We start from the raw sequence: 18,735 nt of genomic DNA, 5'->3' as shown, positions 1-18,735 counted from the left end.
GTACTACAAATGGTTAGTTTAAAAAAAAAAAGAAACGACACATTTTTTTTTATAATTAACATTTTTATCTAACATTATTTGACCAATTAAAGTCATTTTTGGTTCCTTCATCTTAGACCCCCCTTTTTATTTCAAACTAACATTTAAATTCAGAAACACAAACTTACAAGTAAAGAGTATCAATCAAACTCAAAATTGCCTGATTCATCACTATTAACTATGCTTTTGTCAATTTAGGCTTAATTAAAAAAAAAAAATAACATGTATACCCCTATACCCATATTTCTGGAACTTCAAAAATCGACCGAAATTAGCATGTGATCGATGCCATATGTTGGTGGCCGTATCTTTTTTACCAACGGTTCAAATCTCTAAATATTTTTACATGATGTTCAGCTAGGCTTAACATGCTAGTTAAATCCGCTGCAATTGTTTGCACTTGTCCTAAGTCAGGAATCTGATGTTCAGTAGTTGTCGTTTGTTGATGTGGTTCATAAGTGGTTCTCGTTTCTCGTTTTTTATATAGATTAGACCGTTAGTTTTTTCCCGTTTGAATGGTTTTACACTAGTAATTGTTGGGGCCCTTTATAGCTTGCTGTTCGATGTGAGCCAATGCTCCGTGTTAAAGACCGTGCTTTGACCTATAATGGTTTACTTTTATAAATTTTGACTTGGATGGAGAGTTGTCTCATTGGCACTCATACCACATCTTCTTATATCTAGTAAATGTTATAAAAAGGGACAGGGGACAACGTGTACTGACTATTATTTAAAGGGAGGGAGCGCTTGTTCTTTGTGTTATGTGAATTGAAATATGACTTTCAAAAAGGTGGAACTATGAAACAAATATATAGAAATAAAGCATAGCTATTATTTTAAAATAGCCTCTGCATGTAACAACTATATGACAACTATATGACAAGGATGTGTTGTAATCATTCATTCGAGAACAAATCTGTTTTAAAAGTGTATTTACCATACGTATTTGAACGACAACTACAGGACGCAGAGGCTTGGTCCATAAATGTTTAAATAGATAAACCTCTTGTAAATTGCATGGGGTTTCGTATGAAACCACCAATATTGATATTAAGCTAATACTTTGGTACGCGAGACGAGGGTTCCGTCTACATAATATTAATTAAGAGGAAAACCACTAATTTTATAAAGTTGTGCTAATATTACTATGGTCATCAACAAATTATGAGGAAAAATGATAAATAATTTCAGGTTCAGATGAAATGACTGGAGACAAATTTCAAAATGGCCTTGTATAGTTACACAAAATACAAGACAGCCGGAGTTTAAGTCTAGAATATATCAGCATATAGGTGTACAAATACATGTTGAAATATAAGTAGCCTTTTTGTTACTCCAAACTGTATTTTTTGCAAAGGAGGATGAAAAATTAAAAAAAATATCATACAAAATATTAAATAATTTGACAATCATAGCAAATAATACGCAAACTAAACCTTATATTCAGAGGTTATTGTTTACTGAGGACCAAATGTGGTTTGAGTTCTCTAATCTCGAAGCTAAGTCTGAATTGCAAACAATCTTCAAACTATCACCTTGAACAATCGACTTTTGAGTAGTAATGTCATTTGAAAGTAACAGTTTGTTTAAACACAAGCGTAAGATTTGAATTGCCGTCAATTGTGGTTCATCGGGAAAAACTACAATAACGGAATATAGAATTTGATAAATTACTTTGTTAATAGTTTTCATCATTGCTTAGTGATCTGCCTATTGGTATTGCTAAAACGGATTTATCTTGTTGCTAGTGTTTTTGCTTGATTATGTTATGAGATAGAAAGTGATGCCTTAGATATACGTTATCCGCTAGTTGTCGTGTATTCTTTCATATATAACAGGTAAGTGTATCAATTCTTCAGATAAATTGTCACCACCTTTTTTTTTGTGTTGTCCGAGTTGTTTTGTATTCTTAAGTGTGTAGTGTTGAGGAATCTTTTTCGGGGGGATTTGATTTTTTACTTATTCAGTAAGAGAAGGTTTTTTTTCATTATTTTCTTCGCATAGAGTGTTTTAAGTTTTGATCCACTCAATGTGACATGATAATACGTTATTATGTTTGCCGATAATACGTCCGAGTTTATGAATTGAAGTCAAAAGACTTTAAAAAAACTTGAATTAGATTGGTATGCATTATGCTTATGATACCTCCTTGGTGGTCATTTTCTTCGCATAGAGTGTTTTAAGTTTTGATCCACTCAATGTGACATGATAATACGTTATTATGTTTGCCGATAATACGTCCGAGTTTATGAATTGAAGTCAAAAGACTTTAAAAAAACTTGAATTAGATTGGTATGCCTTATGCTTATGATACCTCCTTGGTGGTCTCGTCGTATCGTGTTCGCGAGTAAGGGAGGTCGTGGGTTCAAACCCAGGCCGGGTCAAACCACAGACTTGAAAATTGGTATTTGCTGCAGCACTCAGGAGAAAGAGCAACGACTGGTCGGCTCAGAGTTAGAATAATGTGTCCGGGTAAGGTGATATGTCTTCTTGTGGACTTTTACTTTGTGAACTGGCACGTTAAAGATCCGGCTCAGCGTTTCGGTCTAGTGCAAATCATGGTTGGTATTCATATTATATTAACATCTTATCGTCCTGAATATGCATATTAATTGGACGCTGGACGTTAAGCAACCATCCATCATGATCATCATTATGCTTAGGTTTAATATCCTATTTAAACATGTTGTTTTGATTTGAAATTAAACAAATAGCTCAGAGTTTGATGCCACAAATTTGTATTGAACACTATGACTTGTTAGATTTTTGTTTTATTGTAATTTGAATTTGAAAGATATTATTATCTAAACATGTAATATAACAGCTTTGAAAGTAAACTTAATAAAAAAATATATTTCCTATCAATTAAAATGTATCAGAAAATGAAAATATTTATCTTTTTCAAGTTACAGTCACAATTATACGTTCACAAAATGTTTAAGAAATATACATAAGTGCTGTAAAGTGCTGTGCATATGTTTGTATACACTTTCCAATTACAATTTAATTTGCAAAACTGTTCTGCTTGCTACGAAGAAGGATGAACAATTAAACCTATATATTGGAAATGTTAGAATGTACAAACATTCATTGATCGGAATAATTGTTCGCTTTTCAGTAGGACAACCGGAAGCGCCTGAGTAAGGATTTCGGTGCTCAGTGATACGGTTCACTAGACGACGTTGTCAACACGTAATGGTGGCCATTATTTGACGTTGGATTTAGCATTCCACTCTGTGTTTGCATTTATGCCATTCTTGGATGCTTAAACTTTATGCCACACAACATAAAAGGTAAAGGTTTATTTCAGATATTCAGTTAATTTTTTTCAAATAATTCGGATCCCAAGAAATGATTTACACGGCAAAAACAAAGTGTAAAATTATATGAAACATGAAAATTAAAATCCCATTTTTCATCATTTCCTTTTCATATATTGAATCCACTATTTACACCAATCACTGGTGAATTACATTCGGATTTCGGACTTAGGTATCCGCCCTTGTCTCCGGAAATATCATAACCACACAAGTTGTCAACATCCGTTTTCAAACTGGTCAAAGTGTTCCTCACGATCTTCCTGGAAAATATTCACGCTATCACTTCGTGCTCAGATAATAGAACATTGTAAACCTCTAACAGCAAATACGGACCAAAATGAATCAAATTTTAAAGCACGGATGATCACGTTTCATGCTTGACTGTAAGTTTTCTAAAAAGGGGGGTAATTTTTCCCCCAAATATACTGAGGCTACATGAATTTTGCTGAACTTCTCAGGTTCAACTAAAAAGTCCATGTAGCAAATCATTAGAATGTAAGACATATTCACTTTAACTGTTGGCTATTTTATACCTGGTCTAATATAAATAGATTCGTCCCATTTCATATACACCAAAATGTAATATTTATTAAAACTTCCATGAACATAAAATACAAAGGGAAAGCGATCACAGGCACTTGTTTCTGTCAATGGGCGTTCACTATCCATACTCGTACGAACAATTAAATTTTTATGTGGGAGGGTCATTTGGTTTGAGGAATTTAATGGGACATAATATTCATTTTTTTATTTTGCTATTATGGCTTGTTAATTTATTTTCAAACTGTACACAATTATTTCCTGCATTTCATTGGACATAATATTCATTTTCATCCTGTGTCAGCAATCTTGATTAAAGTTTATTTTATGTTCAGTTTTATGATTTAATACATGGACATGTACCAGATCAGAACATGCATTACCATTAGACTCCTGCCCTCCTCTTTCCCATAAAAAAAATAGATTAGATAGCCATCCTCTAAATGCATTTCTCTGAAATCACATTGAAATTAGCCAATCACCCACCCATTTAAAAGCTTACACATGCATTACATGTATCCCCAGAATCTAACAAATTTAAAATGCCTGTACAATTTCTTTATATCTGACATGTTATATTTTTCCAATAATTATATATACAATCTAATTAGAAATGATAATCCATTGACAATATTACTTTCTTAAACTTCATTAATATTATCAAATTCAAAGTGTCAATGTAGAGTCAATACAGTCATGACAGTGGTGGTTCCAGGATTTAAATTTAAAAAAAAAACTGGGTTGTGAGTGCCCCCCAGAATGTATGAAATTTCAACTTGCATTATTCAATGGTCATGTTATTATGATTATGTACACTATCAAATACAAAAATGTTATCAAAAAATTGGGTATAACAAAAATTTGCTCAATGTTAAACCTAAAATTAGTTTTCAAGAATTTGAAATGTTTTCTTTTAATACTTAATAAATACATGTACAGGTATTTTCTTTTTTTCTTTCAAATTTGTATTCATGTGTTGATAATAACAATGCAAAGTTCAATTCTGCTTTGAATAATTTAGTATATACATTTAGTAATCGTATATACATGTTCATTTGCTTCATATTTACAGGATGGAGAAAGATGTTCACTATGGATCAAAAATTCAAAACAGAGGATTTTTATATATAAACACAAACACTTGTGCATGTATGATATACAAACAACAAGAAAACAGTAATCAAATGGAATGTCGACGACGAGTGATGTTGGAAGCAAAATTGTTTTTGTTAATAGAAAATATTATATTAAGGGTAAGTAATACAAAAGTGTCTGTTTAGGGTTACAACAGTGGGTTATTAACAATATGTTATGATTTCAATCCCCCAAATATGAAACAAAAAACATAATATGTATGGTATTCAAACTGGTATTCATAAGGAAATAGACTGAAAATATTCTACATTTAACAGTCAGATATGAAAGTTGCCAATGGAATAAATTGGGACTGGAACTTAAAATTTATAGGATATAGGTCAAGGAATCATACACAGACTTTAACGTCAAATGGTATACTTTTAATAGTTTAAAGATTTTATTCTATTATCTATGCTGTATAAATGTCAAAATTGTTTTATTTGGATTTAAAACCTTATTTCAAGAATGAAGGGTACAGTAATTTAAAATTAATCTATATGATGAAAAACGATGTAAGGGAATTAACTTTTACATGATGTGCATCATATCCTAATGAAGCGTTTTAATTAATTTGACAATTTTTTTCAGTTAAGAGAATGACTTTAGCAGACCGTATTGAGGTCATAGATGGCCATAACAATGAATTACAATATATTATAATTATCATTCTTCATTACTTTTTGATTGAAATAACAAACTGAATTTAATAATATTTTCTTTTTTTCAGTACACAACACATCCTGTCAGAAGAATAATTTTACTGGAGGATAAACATTTTGATACCTGGAATCAGCAATTTATATGAAATTTGTTAAGAGAGATATATTCATGTACAGAATGGTAACCCACCAGATAACACAAGTGGTTCGAGTGATTATTAGCAGACATTTTTGTTGAACTAATGCAGGATTTAATAAATGAAACTTTAGCAGACTTTGGACTCAAAAGTGCAGTAATAAGAGGATTTTTAAATATGTGAGACTCATCAACATTAAAATGTGCATACGTGAAATGTTACAATATTTAGTTAAACAATTTAGATTATTGACTCAGTTGTTTTCATGAAATTTTTTCTCAAAGCAATATCATTGTTATATAATTAATAATATTCTATATGTTTTATTTTATACTTTTGACAACTGAATATATCTTCCCTCTGGCCTCAAGTGTTTCCCTTTTATTTTGCATGAGTGTAATTTAAAGAAAGCTTATTTTTGCTTTTGGCAAATTCAAGTTTTGCCATTCTAGAATTATTGGAACTCAATTTTGCTTTGATACTTTTTCAAGAAATTTATCACAAGGCTAGATTTGATAAAATAAGCTCACTTTTGAATATTTATCACATATCACATACTTAAATAATCTATAAAATTGAGAATGGGAATGGGGAATGTGTCAAAGAGACAACAACCCGACCAAAGAACAGAAAACATGAGCAGAACCAATAGTATGCTTAGATTGATTTCCTTCACTTTTTCCCTATTGTTGAGATTGAGTGAAAGAATTTAATTATTTTATCCCTATCAATTTGGGGGTGGGGGTCTATGCTCCATCGGGACAAGCATTCAACACTGCATAACTATATCCTATCACAATTTATGATACAGCCAACCATACAACATAGCCCCTGGCATCGAAAGGAGAAAAGAGGTGCACAACATACAAAAAATATTTCATATGGCTAGCTATATTGTATCCTTTAAAATATTTCGTTGATTTTTTTTTTATGTGTAATTGTTTTTTGTAAGTACCGGTAGTTATTTATTAAAAGTACTACAGATCCTTTTCAGTTTGCCTGCTTAAGACTTGATTACAGTTCCAATATAAAAATAAGAAGTTGGGATATGATTGCCAATGAGACAACTCTTCACCAGGTACCTAATGACGAAAATTTGAATACTGAATATCGGTCTCTGACAGCCTTCAATAATGAGCAGAACCAATAACGCATAGTAAGCTACATGTATAAAAGGTCCCTAAATAACATGATACAAGACAGGCTCAAAATGAAAAGTCTGCATCTGTATGCAGAAGTGAAAATATATTTAGAAATAAAAGCATGTGTAGCAATAGATGCACATAAATAGTCAATCCAGATAAAAATCCTACTACCTCCCACGTTATGGCTTATACGTTTTTTTCACGAAATTCTCAACAAACTTTTACGCACCTCATGCAAATAATTTAAATTAAACAAGACAACAAAATAAAAGAAAAGAACAGGGCGAATTGGTATAAGGGCAAAAGGACCAAGGGCGAACAAGTACTAGTGCGAACGGACCAGGATTCCCTTCCCACCACCTACCTAGAATAGCAAGTGGTCGTCCCCCCTCCCCTATGCATAGATATATAATAATACTAATAGTCATTATATAAATGCCCTAAGAAAATGCACATTGAATTTTTAAAAAGTAGTCCTGAAGAGTTTGAACCTACACTGCAAACCAGAAATTGAGAATCATGAGCCCCTAAAAATGACACATGCCTTTGAGTAAATTAAATTTAAAAGAGACCCCCCCCCCCCTCTCGCATTTTTTCAAAAAAGAAACGAAACATAAAAAACAAAGATAACTGTATTAACGAAAGGAAAATCGATAGCTTTTCTATGACCTATTCAGGTTAAATGTTCATTAAAAACTCATCGGCCGGTAACAATTTTCACGAAATAAATATGAATCAACGAAGTACGATGTCAAAAATATATATTGTTTATCAACAAATCAATCCAATGATGATGTAGGCCTAAAACTGTTAGTTTACCATGCTCGGCCTGTTTTGGTATAACGTTGATATGGATTCAATATATCGCATGACTTCCTTGACATTAAAATAAACAAAATTGCTACAAAGAAGAAAAGAATCCAACTTTTAATGACATTTTACGTTGACATTTTCGGCGCCGGAAATTGACAACGTTGATATATATACTGACACAACTTCGGTTGAGGTCGATTCCGGCAAAACTGCTTCAAAAAATCACAAGCAGTTAAAATGTATTGATGTCTTAAAATATATTTGTTATGTTTCAATAATTTTAAGTGGATAATTATTTTCGAGAGACAATAGCTATCGTGTACTTCAGAAACAAGGTTAACGGAGGATAACGACCCCATAGTGGGGACAGACACAATAAGGATGACCGTTCTCCATTTCTACTCGATAGAAGTGCCTAATGTTTTCATAACATATACATTATGTGCCAAAGATTATTATATGAAAGTATAAAAAAAAATCGAGGCGGAGATTTTTTAGAAACATCTAATAATTATATCAGATCAATAGACGTAAATGAAAAATAGACGAATAGATGGCCCTTCATCAATTTCGAAAAAAATCTATAATTTTACAATTTACTGACACATATTGTTATTTTTAAAGGGGTTCTATATCCAAGGATTCACCTTTTCATGATATTTGAATGAGTATTACCTTTAAAAACAAAAATTCATCCAATTTCTAAATCTACTGACCATGCTAGGAAAATCCTATTAAAATTGAGACAAAAAATGGGAACAAATATTTGCCCTGGCTTGAACACCCCTGTTCTTTACGAATTGCGATGTCAAAAACTAGCGAGAATAGGATGTAAAAATGTTTAGAAAATCGAAAGATATGCATTTTTGTGTTCCCATTTGTATTATAGCCATTTAATCCTACAGTGCAGAAAATCAAAATCCGAAATTCTATGTTCAAATATAAAAAAAATAAGATTTCCCTTTATTTTAATGTTCCAAAATGAAAAAAAAAAAAAAATATGTTAACTCATATATTTTTCTCATATAGACGTGCTTACAATCAACAGTATTTATCGTCGGTACTTTGCCGTAAACGAATAAAAAAAAATTAAAAAGCGCGCCATTTTTCAGTTGACGTCGGCCGACGCAAAATAGTCCAATTTTGCGCGTAGGACTACTGAGCGCCGCCGAATCACATTTTGGCCCAAAAGGCACATCCGGTTGTCCTACTGTTTGTCAGATTATATAAGTGTCCAATTTTCAATAGAAAGTTGTATGCTTAGAGATATTATAAAATCATAAAGGAGAAGGGGTGCTGTTAATTCGATTGTTTACCTAAACAAATAATATAGTTTTAACTGCAAATCGTTAAAAAAACAGAACAGTGGAAAGTAAGTTTAAGCCATTATACTTTGGACTGAACAGCCAATTTTCAATAATGAATACGTTATTTTTACAAATCTGTATATGCAACTAACATAGAGGTTGACACATAGTTATCGTATATTGTTTCATGTAAGAGAACTTATTGTATATATTCATTTGAACAATTACAAAAAGGAAAAATAGAAACAAAACAAAGTTTTAAATAATCTTGAACAACTTATATTCTAAGTATGTAATGTTATATGCATTGTACTATTATTCTTCCGACTAAAACCGCTGAATTCGTCATGGTTACAATGTTGCTTCCGTGTTATATACACTGCAAGCAAAACCCCTTATTACAACTAACCCTAACATAGAAAGGGTACACTTTCCTACTAAAACCGATGATCAATGAGTCAATCAAAGAAATATTTATATCAATACAAATATAAGCTTTAGCATCTTCAGGGGCTAGAAAGAATTTCCGAAAAAAAACCTTTTTTTCCAGTAATAAGGGAGGTAGCGCAATATGAAACCAAAAGTCAACAACATTAAATGTAATCCACGGCCTGAAAAAGCAGCAGGGGTCAGCCCTAATATGGGGCAGAGTTGATTCAAATGTGGTTGTAAACACAACACAGAATCAAACGGTGCATAGAGGTTTTGAAATGAAGAGATATCTGATTTATGGAAAAACTATCAAATATAAATAGAAGATGTGGTATGATTGCCAATGAGACAATTCTCCACAAGAGACCAAATGACAAAATCTTCATTTTTTTTTGTCTTTGATTGTGTACAAAATTGAAATAAGAGGCATTCCAGATATACACATAGAAAAAAAACTTATGCATAATTATAGTTGTCCTTTTCTGGGACGGTAAAAACAAACAAAAGCTCAAGGTATGCTGTTTACCGATGTAAGTGGAGGGATAGAAATTATCAATTAAAGGTAGATTCACTGCATGCCACTATCTTGGATTGTACAATAGCAGTACACAATCGGTCTACCTCTTTGTCTAAATCTGGAGATTTTGAGACAGATTTGCTATTTATGTGTAAGAATGTTTATTTGTATAAAGAAAAAACAGTGATTTATTGCATAATCCAAAATGATAAACAAAGACTAAATATTCGTGTTTTTTAGAATCAATTGTCCAACTTAGCCATTGAAGGGGAGATAACTCTTATAGTAAAAATTGTATACCGGAATGAAATTTTTATTTTCATTTGTTTACTTGTAGCAAGAAAATAAGTTCGGTGACACAATTTTGTCTTTTTATTTTTTTAAAAATAAAATTGAGAATAGAAATGGGGAATCTGTCAAAGAGATAACAACCCGACCAAAAAGCAGAACACAGCCGAAGGCCACCAATGGGTCTTCAAAGAGCGAGAAAATCGAGCACCCGGAGGTGGGCTTCAGTTGGCCCCTAGATAACAAAATGTGAACTAGTTCAGTGAAAATGGACGTCATACTAAACTCCTAAACATAATAAATGAACTAAAATTAAAAAAAAAAAAAAATACAAGACCAACAAAGGCTCCTGACTTGGGACAGACACAAAAATGCGGCGGGGGTTAATCATGTTTTGTGAGATCCCAATCCTCACCCTATATCTCTAGCCAATGTAGAATAAACAAACACACAGCAATACGCACAGTAAAACTCAGTTTAAAAGAAGTCCGAGTCCGATGTAAAAATAGGTAACAAAATAAACTAAGCACAATGACGATGATACATAAATTATCAAAGGACTACTAGCAGAAACTGAAATGCTAGCTCCAGACTTCAATTAAACTGATTGAAAGACTATGTCTTCATCATATGAAAAGCAAGAACAATCCATCCCGTTAGAGGTTTAGTATCATACCTTCATACATTATATGAGAAGAACATAACCCGTATCATGCCAACAACTGGTTGTAGAACAACTGTGTTTATTTCCGATGCAAAGATCCTATGAGATGAATCAATATAAACACCAAAATACGCCATCTTCAATGACCTGGCAACAGTATCGTAACTATATCCCTTCTGAATAAGTCTGTTTTAAGGTTTGGTTAGCTTGTGAGGTGAAAGCCGACATTTTTGTGCTTTGTAAAGAATATTACCATAAAAGATCGGATTTGAAACATCTGAACATATAAAATGTCTGCATGTTGATTTATCTTTAAGAATAATGTCCTTGTACCGATGATAACATTTAGTAAATGTTTTCACTAGTTTGTGATATTGAAAACCCTGGTGTAATACTTATTCAGTAATACAGAGATTTCTTTCATTTAAATCAAATACGTTGTTTCATACACGTCCGAATCGAACAAGTTGAATAATATATAAACACCATAAGATCGTGACAAGGGAACGTCACCATCTAAAAATGGATAGTTAACAATAGGAAATGAAAAATCATCTTTTTTTATTAAAAAAAAATGGTATTAAAAGAAGGGCGAAAGATACCAGAGGGACATTCAAACTCATTGATCGAAAATAAACTGACAACGCCATGGCTAAAAAAGAAAACGGCTAACAGACAAATAATAGTACACAAGACACAACATAGAAAACTGAAGACTAAGTAACACGAACCCCACCAAAAACTGGGGTTGATCCCAGGTGCTCCGGAAGGGTAGGCAGTTATTAAGGTATTAAGTTTCCCCGTTAAAGATATAGATATCAAGATACAGGAAAGAGCAGTGTTCATTGTTAGTATCAGCTTTTTTTAAATTCAGTTCAGCAGGATAATTCTCTTTAGTGTATATACTGAAGTCGTCATTATTGAGAGCCAATAGATAATCAAAATATCTAAAAGTGTTATTAAATTTTAGTATCAGGAGTCGGTTTCACAAAAAAACTTACGACTAAGATTGATCGTAAGTATACTGAATTGTTCATGACTTACGATCAATCTTAGTCGTGATTTTTTTTTGTGAAACTGACTCCAGATGTTTTTTTCGATGGGTCTTTGCTGATTTTAGTCATACATTGTAACTCGTAACAATCCAGAAACAGGTCCGCAATAAGTGGTGCACAGTTAGTCCCCATTGGAATTTCGATAACTTGACGATATATGGAATCTCCACAGCGAACAAAAATGTTATCTAGTAAAAATTTTAGGGCAGTTATAGTATTAACGCAGGTCCAATTGACATAGTTCTTTTGTTGGTTGTTTCTAAAAAAATGAACTTAAAGGGTTTGAACATATATATTTGCATTCTGACATTTTAATGCCCATCTAATTAGGTGTGTGATTTTTTTCTTAATATGATTATGAGGCAAAGTGGTATATAGGGTAGAACAATCTAAACTTTGAAAAGATTCGAAATCACCAATATAAGCATGCAATTTATCAAGTACTACCAAAGAATTTTTGACACTCCAACAATTAATAAATAAGGCATATAATAAAAAGAATTTAGAATGGAAATGGGGAATATGTCAAAGAGACAACAACCCGACCAAAGAGCAGACAACAGCCGAAGGCCACCAATGGGTCTTCAACGCAACGAGAACCTATCTTCTCATTTTTTTTTTTTTCAAAATTCTATCTCATAGATTACTTATTATTCGCAAAAATGTGCCTTTTCATGAACAATCTATGCAAATGTGGGCAATGTTGCCCGACTTGTCGCTTGAAAAATATCACGGTGACCCATATTTGTTATTATATTTATGAAAAAAAAGCATTGTAAAATCTTCGTTTTTGCAAAGTATTAGTAAATTGTATCTGAGGAAATATATACTGATGATCCACATTAAGGGACTTACAAAATCAAAACAGTTGAATAGCTTATACAGTACTATGAATTCACAAACATCACCAATAGAAAACAATAGGTAAAATCTGTTTAACCTCACTAGACGAAAAAAGTTGATAAAACAAAACTTGTTATCTTGTTCAAGCAGACGTTTGCTTTATACGTTCTTATTCAGGCAGACGAATTTGGCAAATGAAAGTGGCCATGTGTTATAAAAATATTCACTTCCTTAGTTTTATATAATGCACAGTTTACTTCTTGTTGAATAAATAAAGTAAAAGATAGCTAGGACTCAGTTTACTTCGATTACAAATATAAACAGATAAAAGAAACTAGATAGTTCAATACATCCGATTAAAGCCTGCACAAATTATATTTTGCCTGGTCAAGTTATTGTTATTAGAAGATCATCTATCACTATTGTACAATTACATGTATATAGACAACATCCGCTATGTAATATGTCTATTATATTGTTCACATAAATAATGTGTGTTACATACTCGTAACAAAGACATAGTATGCCAACATGTTCAAATGTAAAACAAATAGTTACGCACGAAAGTTCAGAAATAACTTCTTTTAATACAGTAACATAGAAATACTATATAAACATATATATATAAGAAGATGTGGTATGGGTGCCGATAAAACAACTCATAATTTGTAAAAGTAAACAATTATAGGTCAAAGTACGGTCTTCGACATGGAACCTTGGTTCACATCGAACAGCAAGCTATAAAAGGCCCCCAAAATGACTAGTGTAAAACCATTCAATATGTCTGTATGAATGACTAATACATTTTCTTTCAACTTTATATTCTTAACGATTGGATTGTGTGCAATAGTAATTATGATAGCAAAAGTACGCAAGTAGTTGTTATTAAAGTTGAAAATATAAATATGTATAAACAGATCAAATTAATGCTTGTACCAATGATCATACATAATGGGATGTATAGATAAATACATAGGGAATGATCAACATAATATAATTTGCTTTTTCTTTCTCGTTTTAATTTCCAAAAGGAATTTAGAGTGTTATGATACGTGGACCCTGTGGGTTTATGTAACAGAAGGTTTAAAGATATGAAATTGTTCTTCTAAAGATACCAAAGGGACGACCAAAAAATAAAAGTCGAAAACAAACTGACAAAAAAATGGTATAAACTAAAAAAAACAACGTTTACAAAACATTGAATAGAAACTTAAGACTGAGCAACACGGATCTCATTCAAAAGCAAGGGATACGCTCATGTGCTTCAGAAAATTATGATATCTACATAATTTAGCTTTATTTTACCTTTTTTGGCAACATTCAATTTCACTTGTTTAATTTATCGTAAGTACTTAGAAAAGATTGGTACAGCTAATATGAAAATCATTTTGAGATGTTAATGGTTGCCTCAACGATTTAATAAACATAACATATGACACAGTTACAACACATAGACATAATTTATTCCTCATACTTCATACCTTATTCGTTTGATTGGGATCTATATTTGATGTTTCGAGTAACAGTTTGACCATTACGAGTTCTCCACTTCTAGCAGCAGTGTGTAAAACAGTGTCCCAATCCTGAAATAAACAGTTGAAATATTTACAGTTCTTACCAATATTCTATATGTCGCAGGCATGATTCCAAATGAATTATAATACATTACATGAGTCAGATGGTTTGTCAACAGACGTTTGATTGTTTAAATGTTCTGAAGAGATTTGAAATATTTCATTTTAAGCATTCCAAAGTAAAACACAAAAATCAAGATAGCATACTGAATTTTAGAGGCGTTTATGATGAGTCTTATGTAGACGAAACGCGCGTCTTGCGTATCAAATTATAAGCCTGGTACCTTTGATAACTATTATCTGTCAAACAACACAGATACTATAATAAACTATGTTTGCATAATATGCACAGGATATAATTATTGATCAAGAAGAAAACAATATGAGTGAATATTGTTAGCAAGTCAACTGTGGATAACTAAACGTATAACAAGTATATTCTGGCGGGTGATAAACATGTGGCGCTGAAGTTATTCATCCTTAAGGAGCACATGATTTCAACCCCATTTCTTTGGTGAGGTTTGGGTTGCTCATTCTTGTTTTTTTCTATATAAAGGCAACAGTAGTAAACCGCTGTTAAGTGTTTTTATGGACTTGTTCGTGTTTTCCTCTTTTTTCCGTATTTTGCCTTGACATTGTCAGTTTTTCTTCGACTAATAAGTTTTTAATGTCCCTTTGGTATCTTTCGCCTTTTTTTTCATACAAAAATATGCACTTGTAGTAGTAAATATGAAAAACAAAATGTTATCATTGTGGTGTAAGTCGTTGTTAATAATTGTCTAGATGTTTCAAATAACAAAACATCGATTGTGTGTCATACGAGACAGAAGTAGTTGACATTTTTCAAATGGACCTAAAACTAATTATTACGGATTATTCATTAAAGTCCAGTTGCACATATTACATGCAAGATAAACTGTTAATGAAATTTGAATATGAACGCTGTTTTGTTTAAAGCCGATACATGGAGCCCAATGATTAACGTGATGATAGATATGTTTAAAAGGAGGCGGAGATAATTTGTACTATCAATTATATAACGGGAAGGAGCGACTGTCAACAGCCTTAAAGAAAACTTAACCTAACTTAACAAGGCAGTACTCGCACTCGCAAAGTGGAAAGGGGTTTATAAAAGTTGCAATAACTTGTTTCCCAATCCACTATAAATAAATATGTTTAAACTAAACTAAAACTTAACCTGAACAAGATTGATATACAATATGTTTAGGTCTTATAATATTGTTTAATTATTTTGGATTTGTAATTTAAAATTAAGCTGACATTTATTATGCCAAAACTTTTTGCGCTGGATACTATAACTTTTTAGACAGTTTTGGATAGGAAACTTGTTAAAAAAGTGTTTATTGTTAATTGCAATGTACTAGTTTGCCAAAATGAGAAATGGACTTCCAAGTTACAGTCACAATAATTTACTTATATTAAAAAAAAAATGAAATATATATATTGTTTTCTCGCAAACCTTGCTGTAAAGTTCTGTGCATATGTGTTTATACACTTTTTAATTCATTTATTACGTAATCGCCAAATTGTTAATTTTTAATAGTTCTAGGGACTTAAAATGTGTATTAAGTTACTTGTGAGAGATGATTTACATTTTTGTAGTTTCAATTAGGCAAATAATAGGATATAAGTCTAGGTTCGGGTAAAACCGTGTATTTATCATAACTAATGAATGGAAAACTACAGCACATAAACTCTTGACCTAAAGCTGTTTAAATACTTAGGCCCCTTGTACGTTGCAAAGCATTTCGTATGTTAACCCTAGTAAAGATATGAGGCTTAAAATTTGACCAGGCGAGCATTTCGTCTACATACGGTTCATAAGTGGCGCTGGAATCAAAATAGTTGGGAAGCCTAACGAAGTTGACGAGCATTGCTTAAAACACCACCAATTCCAAAAAATTGTGCCTATTTGGCTATGGCCATTAAAAAATAAATGAAATGTGATTTCATGTTCAGATAAAACGACAAGAGAGAAATTTCCAAATGATATAGAATTGTATTTTTTCCCAAGGAGGAGGAAAAATCAAAAGTATTACAAAGTATAAAAAATGAACGACTTTATTAAAATGATTTGACAATCTTAGCAAACAATACGCGAACTAAACTTGAACATTTTGAGACTATCACTCACTCAGTGCCATGGGTGGCTGAGTACTTTATCACGAAGCTACGTCTGAATTGCAAATAAATCTTCTAAATATACTTGTTTCAAACTAACACAAATAACAAAAAAGAATCATGCTTTTGTACGTTTTAATACAAAACACCATGCGTAGCATACAACTTGAGTCGAAATTTGTAAATGTTTTGCATCACTCATCAATAAAGCAGTATAAAATGCTTCTGGTTCTTTTTTGATACGGTAAACCAACATATTTTCGCGGATACTTTATTTCGCGTTTAGCCATTACAAGCCCTTCACGGAGATTCCGTTATTTTCAAATTTTCTTAAATAAGGAACGATCCAGGTTTTACATATTCCCAACGATTTATATTCGCGTTATTTTTCTACTCGCGAAAGTCATGAAAAAAAATCGCTAGCGAAAATAAGTTGATTTACAATATAACGTCCTACATTTTCATGTACAAACGTACATCACAAGACGAACAGACACAACTGAATTCATGTTCCACTAGTGATCTCATCTTACTTGTTTTCATAGTCTAAGTATGTGTTCAACAAACTCGACAAACTGGTCTGTTAAAAAGACTAATTGACCTAGCTATTCCAACTGAGAAAAAGAGAATTACGGCATTCATTTTTTTTTTTTTTTTGTAATTTTAAGTTCATTGCTTTCATTATTTTCAGAAAAAAAGGTTTAATAAAAAACTCTTAGCAAATTTAGTTTTTCTCGTTATGAACGCTATTCTCAATATATCTCCTGCCGTAAAAGACAAAGATATTGGTACATGTGGTAAGATCAGTCTGTTCATCCGTTATATTTAATTGACAGTGTGAACTATTGTCATTATATTCCGTCCCACGTCTGCCAGTCCTTCCGTTAACTTAAAAACAAAATAGAATTATCTAAAAGTAGAATTGAATGGAATTTGCCAACAGGTATCTTCTTAAATATTATATCACAAAATATGCAGTTTTCTGCTCTCAACTTGAAAACGTAAACAACTAGAAACTAGAGAAAACTAGCCAACGAAAAACTTCTTTAACTTTGTAGGAGAACATGGTCATTTATTTTTGCAGTGAGACATCGGCCATTATAATTTAAGTTATGACGTATATACATGTATGTACTAACTTTCATTGGACATTATATGTTACACTGCATTTGTATAATCAGTGATTATGTAGAAACTCTGATTTTTCAGGAAATTTGCATAATCACTAAAACATTAGTATTATATATAATCCATGAAAATGACCCGTGATTTCTTATAATCCATGAAAATGTTAAGAATTATTCTACAAATTTCCTGAAATGATTTCAGGAATTACCAATAATAAAAGAAGTTCTCTGTTCTGGTAAAAATATATATCAAATACTGACTAATAAATCACAGGTATAACATCTTTATGGTTTAAGTGGACAGTTTTCATTTTCTATTTAACTATCAAATCTTATTCAAGTAAAATGAACAGTGTTGCTGGTGATGTTCTATTTAACAGTGTTAAACCACATTAACTCATAAACAAAAAAGAATTTGAAATTAATAACACGAACAATAAATTTCCTTGAAAGTTAAGTAACATCGAATTTAAACTAAGCACTAAGCAAAGAAATGCAACAAAACGTCGAGAAACACATATAAAACACATGCTTGATAAATTGAACATAATTTTGGAGGAGGATGTGATACCGATTCGGCATATTGATCGTGTGGAAAGGGAAACCCCAACAATGTAATGGTCATCCTTCATAAAAGGGCTGAAAAGGATAATGACTGACTAAGAAGCAGGAAATTATGCTCAGATAATATACAAGGAATATTTTTCATGGGTAGATGTACTTTGTCAACAATTTTTGTTTTCATTGTAAATATCGAGGTTGCAGTTGCGCATTACTACCCCATCTAACACCTCCAGTGTTATCCCATGTCTTCAAAGAATTACACTTAAACTTCAATTTGACCAAGGTGAGTATAGTTCGGTAAGCAACCGTCATATTCCTGACTTCGCACGGACATTTTCCGAAAAAAAGTTGGTTTAACCTTGTTTGATAACTAGCTAAACATCCTACAGTATTTGCAGCCTTAGGCGTTACTATTTTAGCGATCAATCAGCG

General features: G+C 32.0%; 1 protein-coding gene across 1 annotated transcript in view; it reads right to left on the bottom strand.

The window, feature by feature from the left end:
* LOC127699901 (putative ankyrin repeat protein RBE_0317) overlaps positions 1-18,735 on the bottom strand; it is a 639,895-nt gene that overhangs the window by 56,277 nt on the left and 564,883 nt on the right. Inside the window, exon 7 of the mRNA XM_052203294.1 lies at positions 14,378-14,479. Within this exon, the coding sequence (XP_052059254.1) occupies positions 14,378-14,479 (102 nt within the window). The remainder of the gene's footprint in view (positions 1-14,377; positions 14,480-18,735) is intronic.

Source organism: Mytilus californianus, unplaced genomic scaffold (genome assembly GCF_021869535.1).
Source record: "Mytilus californianus isolate M0D057914Y unplaced genomic scaffold, xbMytCali1.0.p SCAF_43, whole genome shotgun sequence".
Taxonomy (NCBI): Eukaryota; Metazoa; Mollusca; class Bivalvia; order Mytilida; family Mytilidae; genus Mytilus; species Mytilus californianus.
This window is presented reverse-complemented; position numbering and strand designations above follow the sequence as displayed.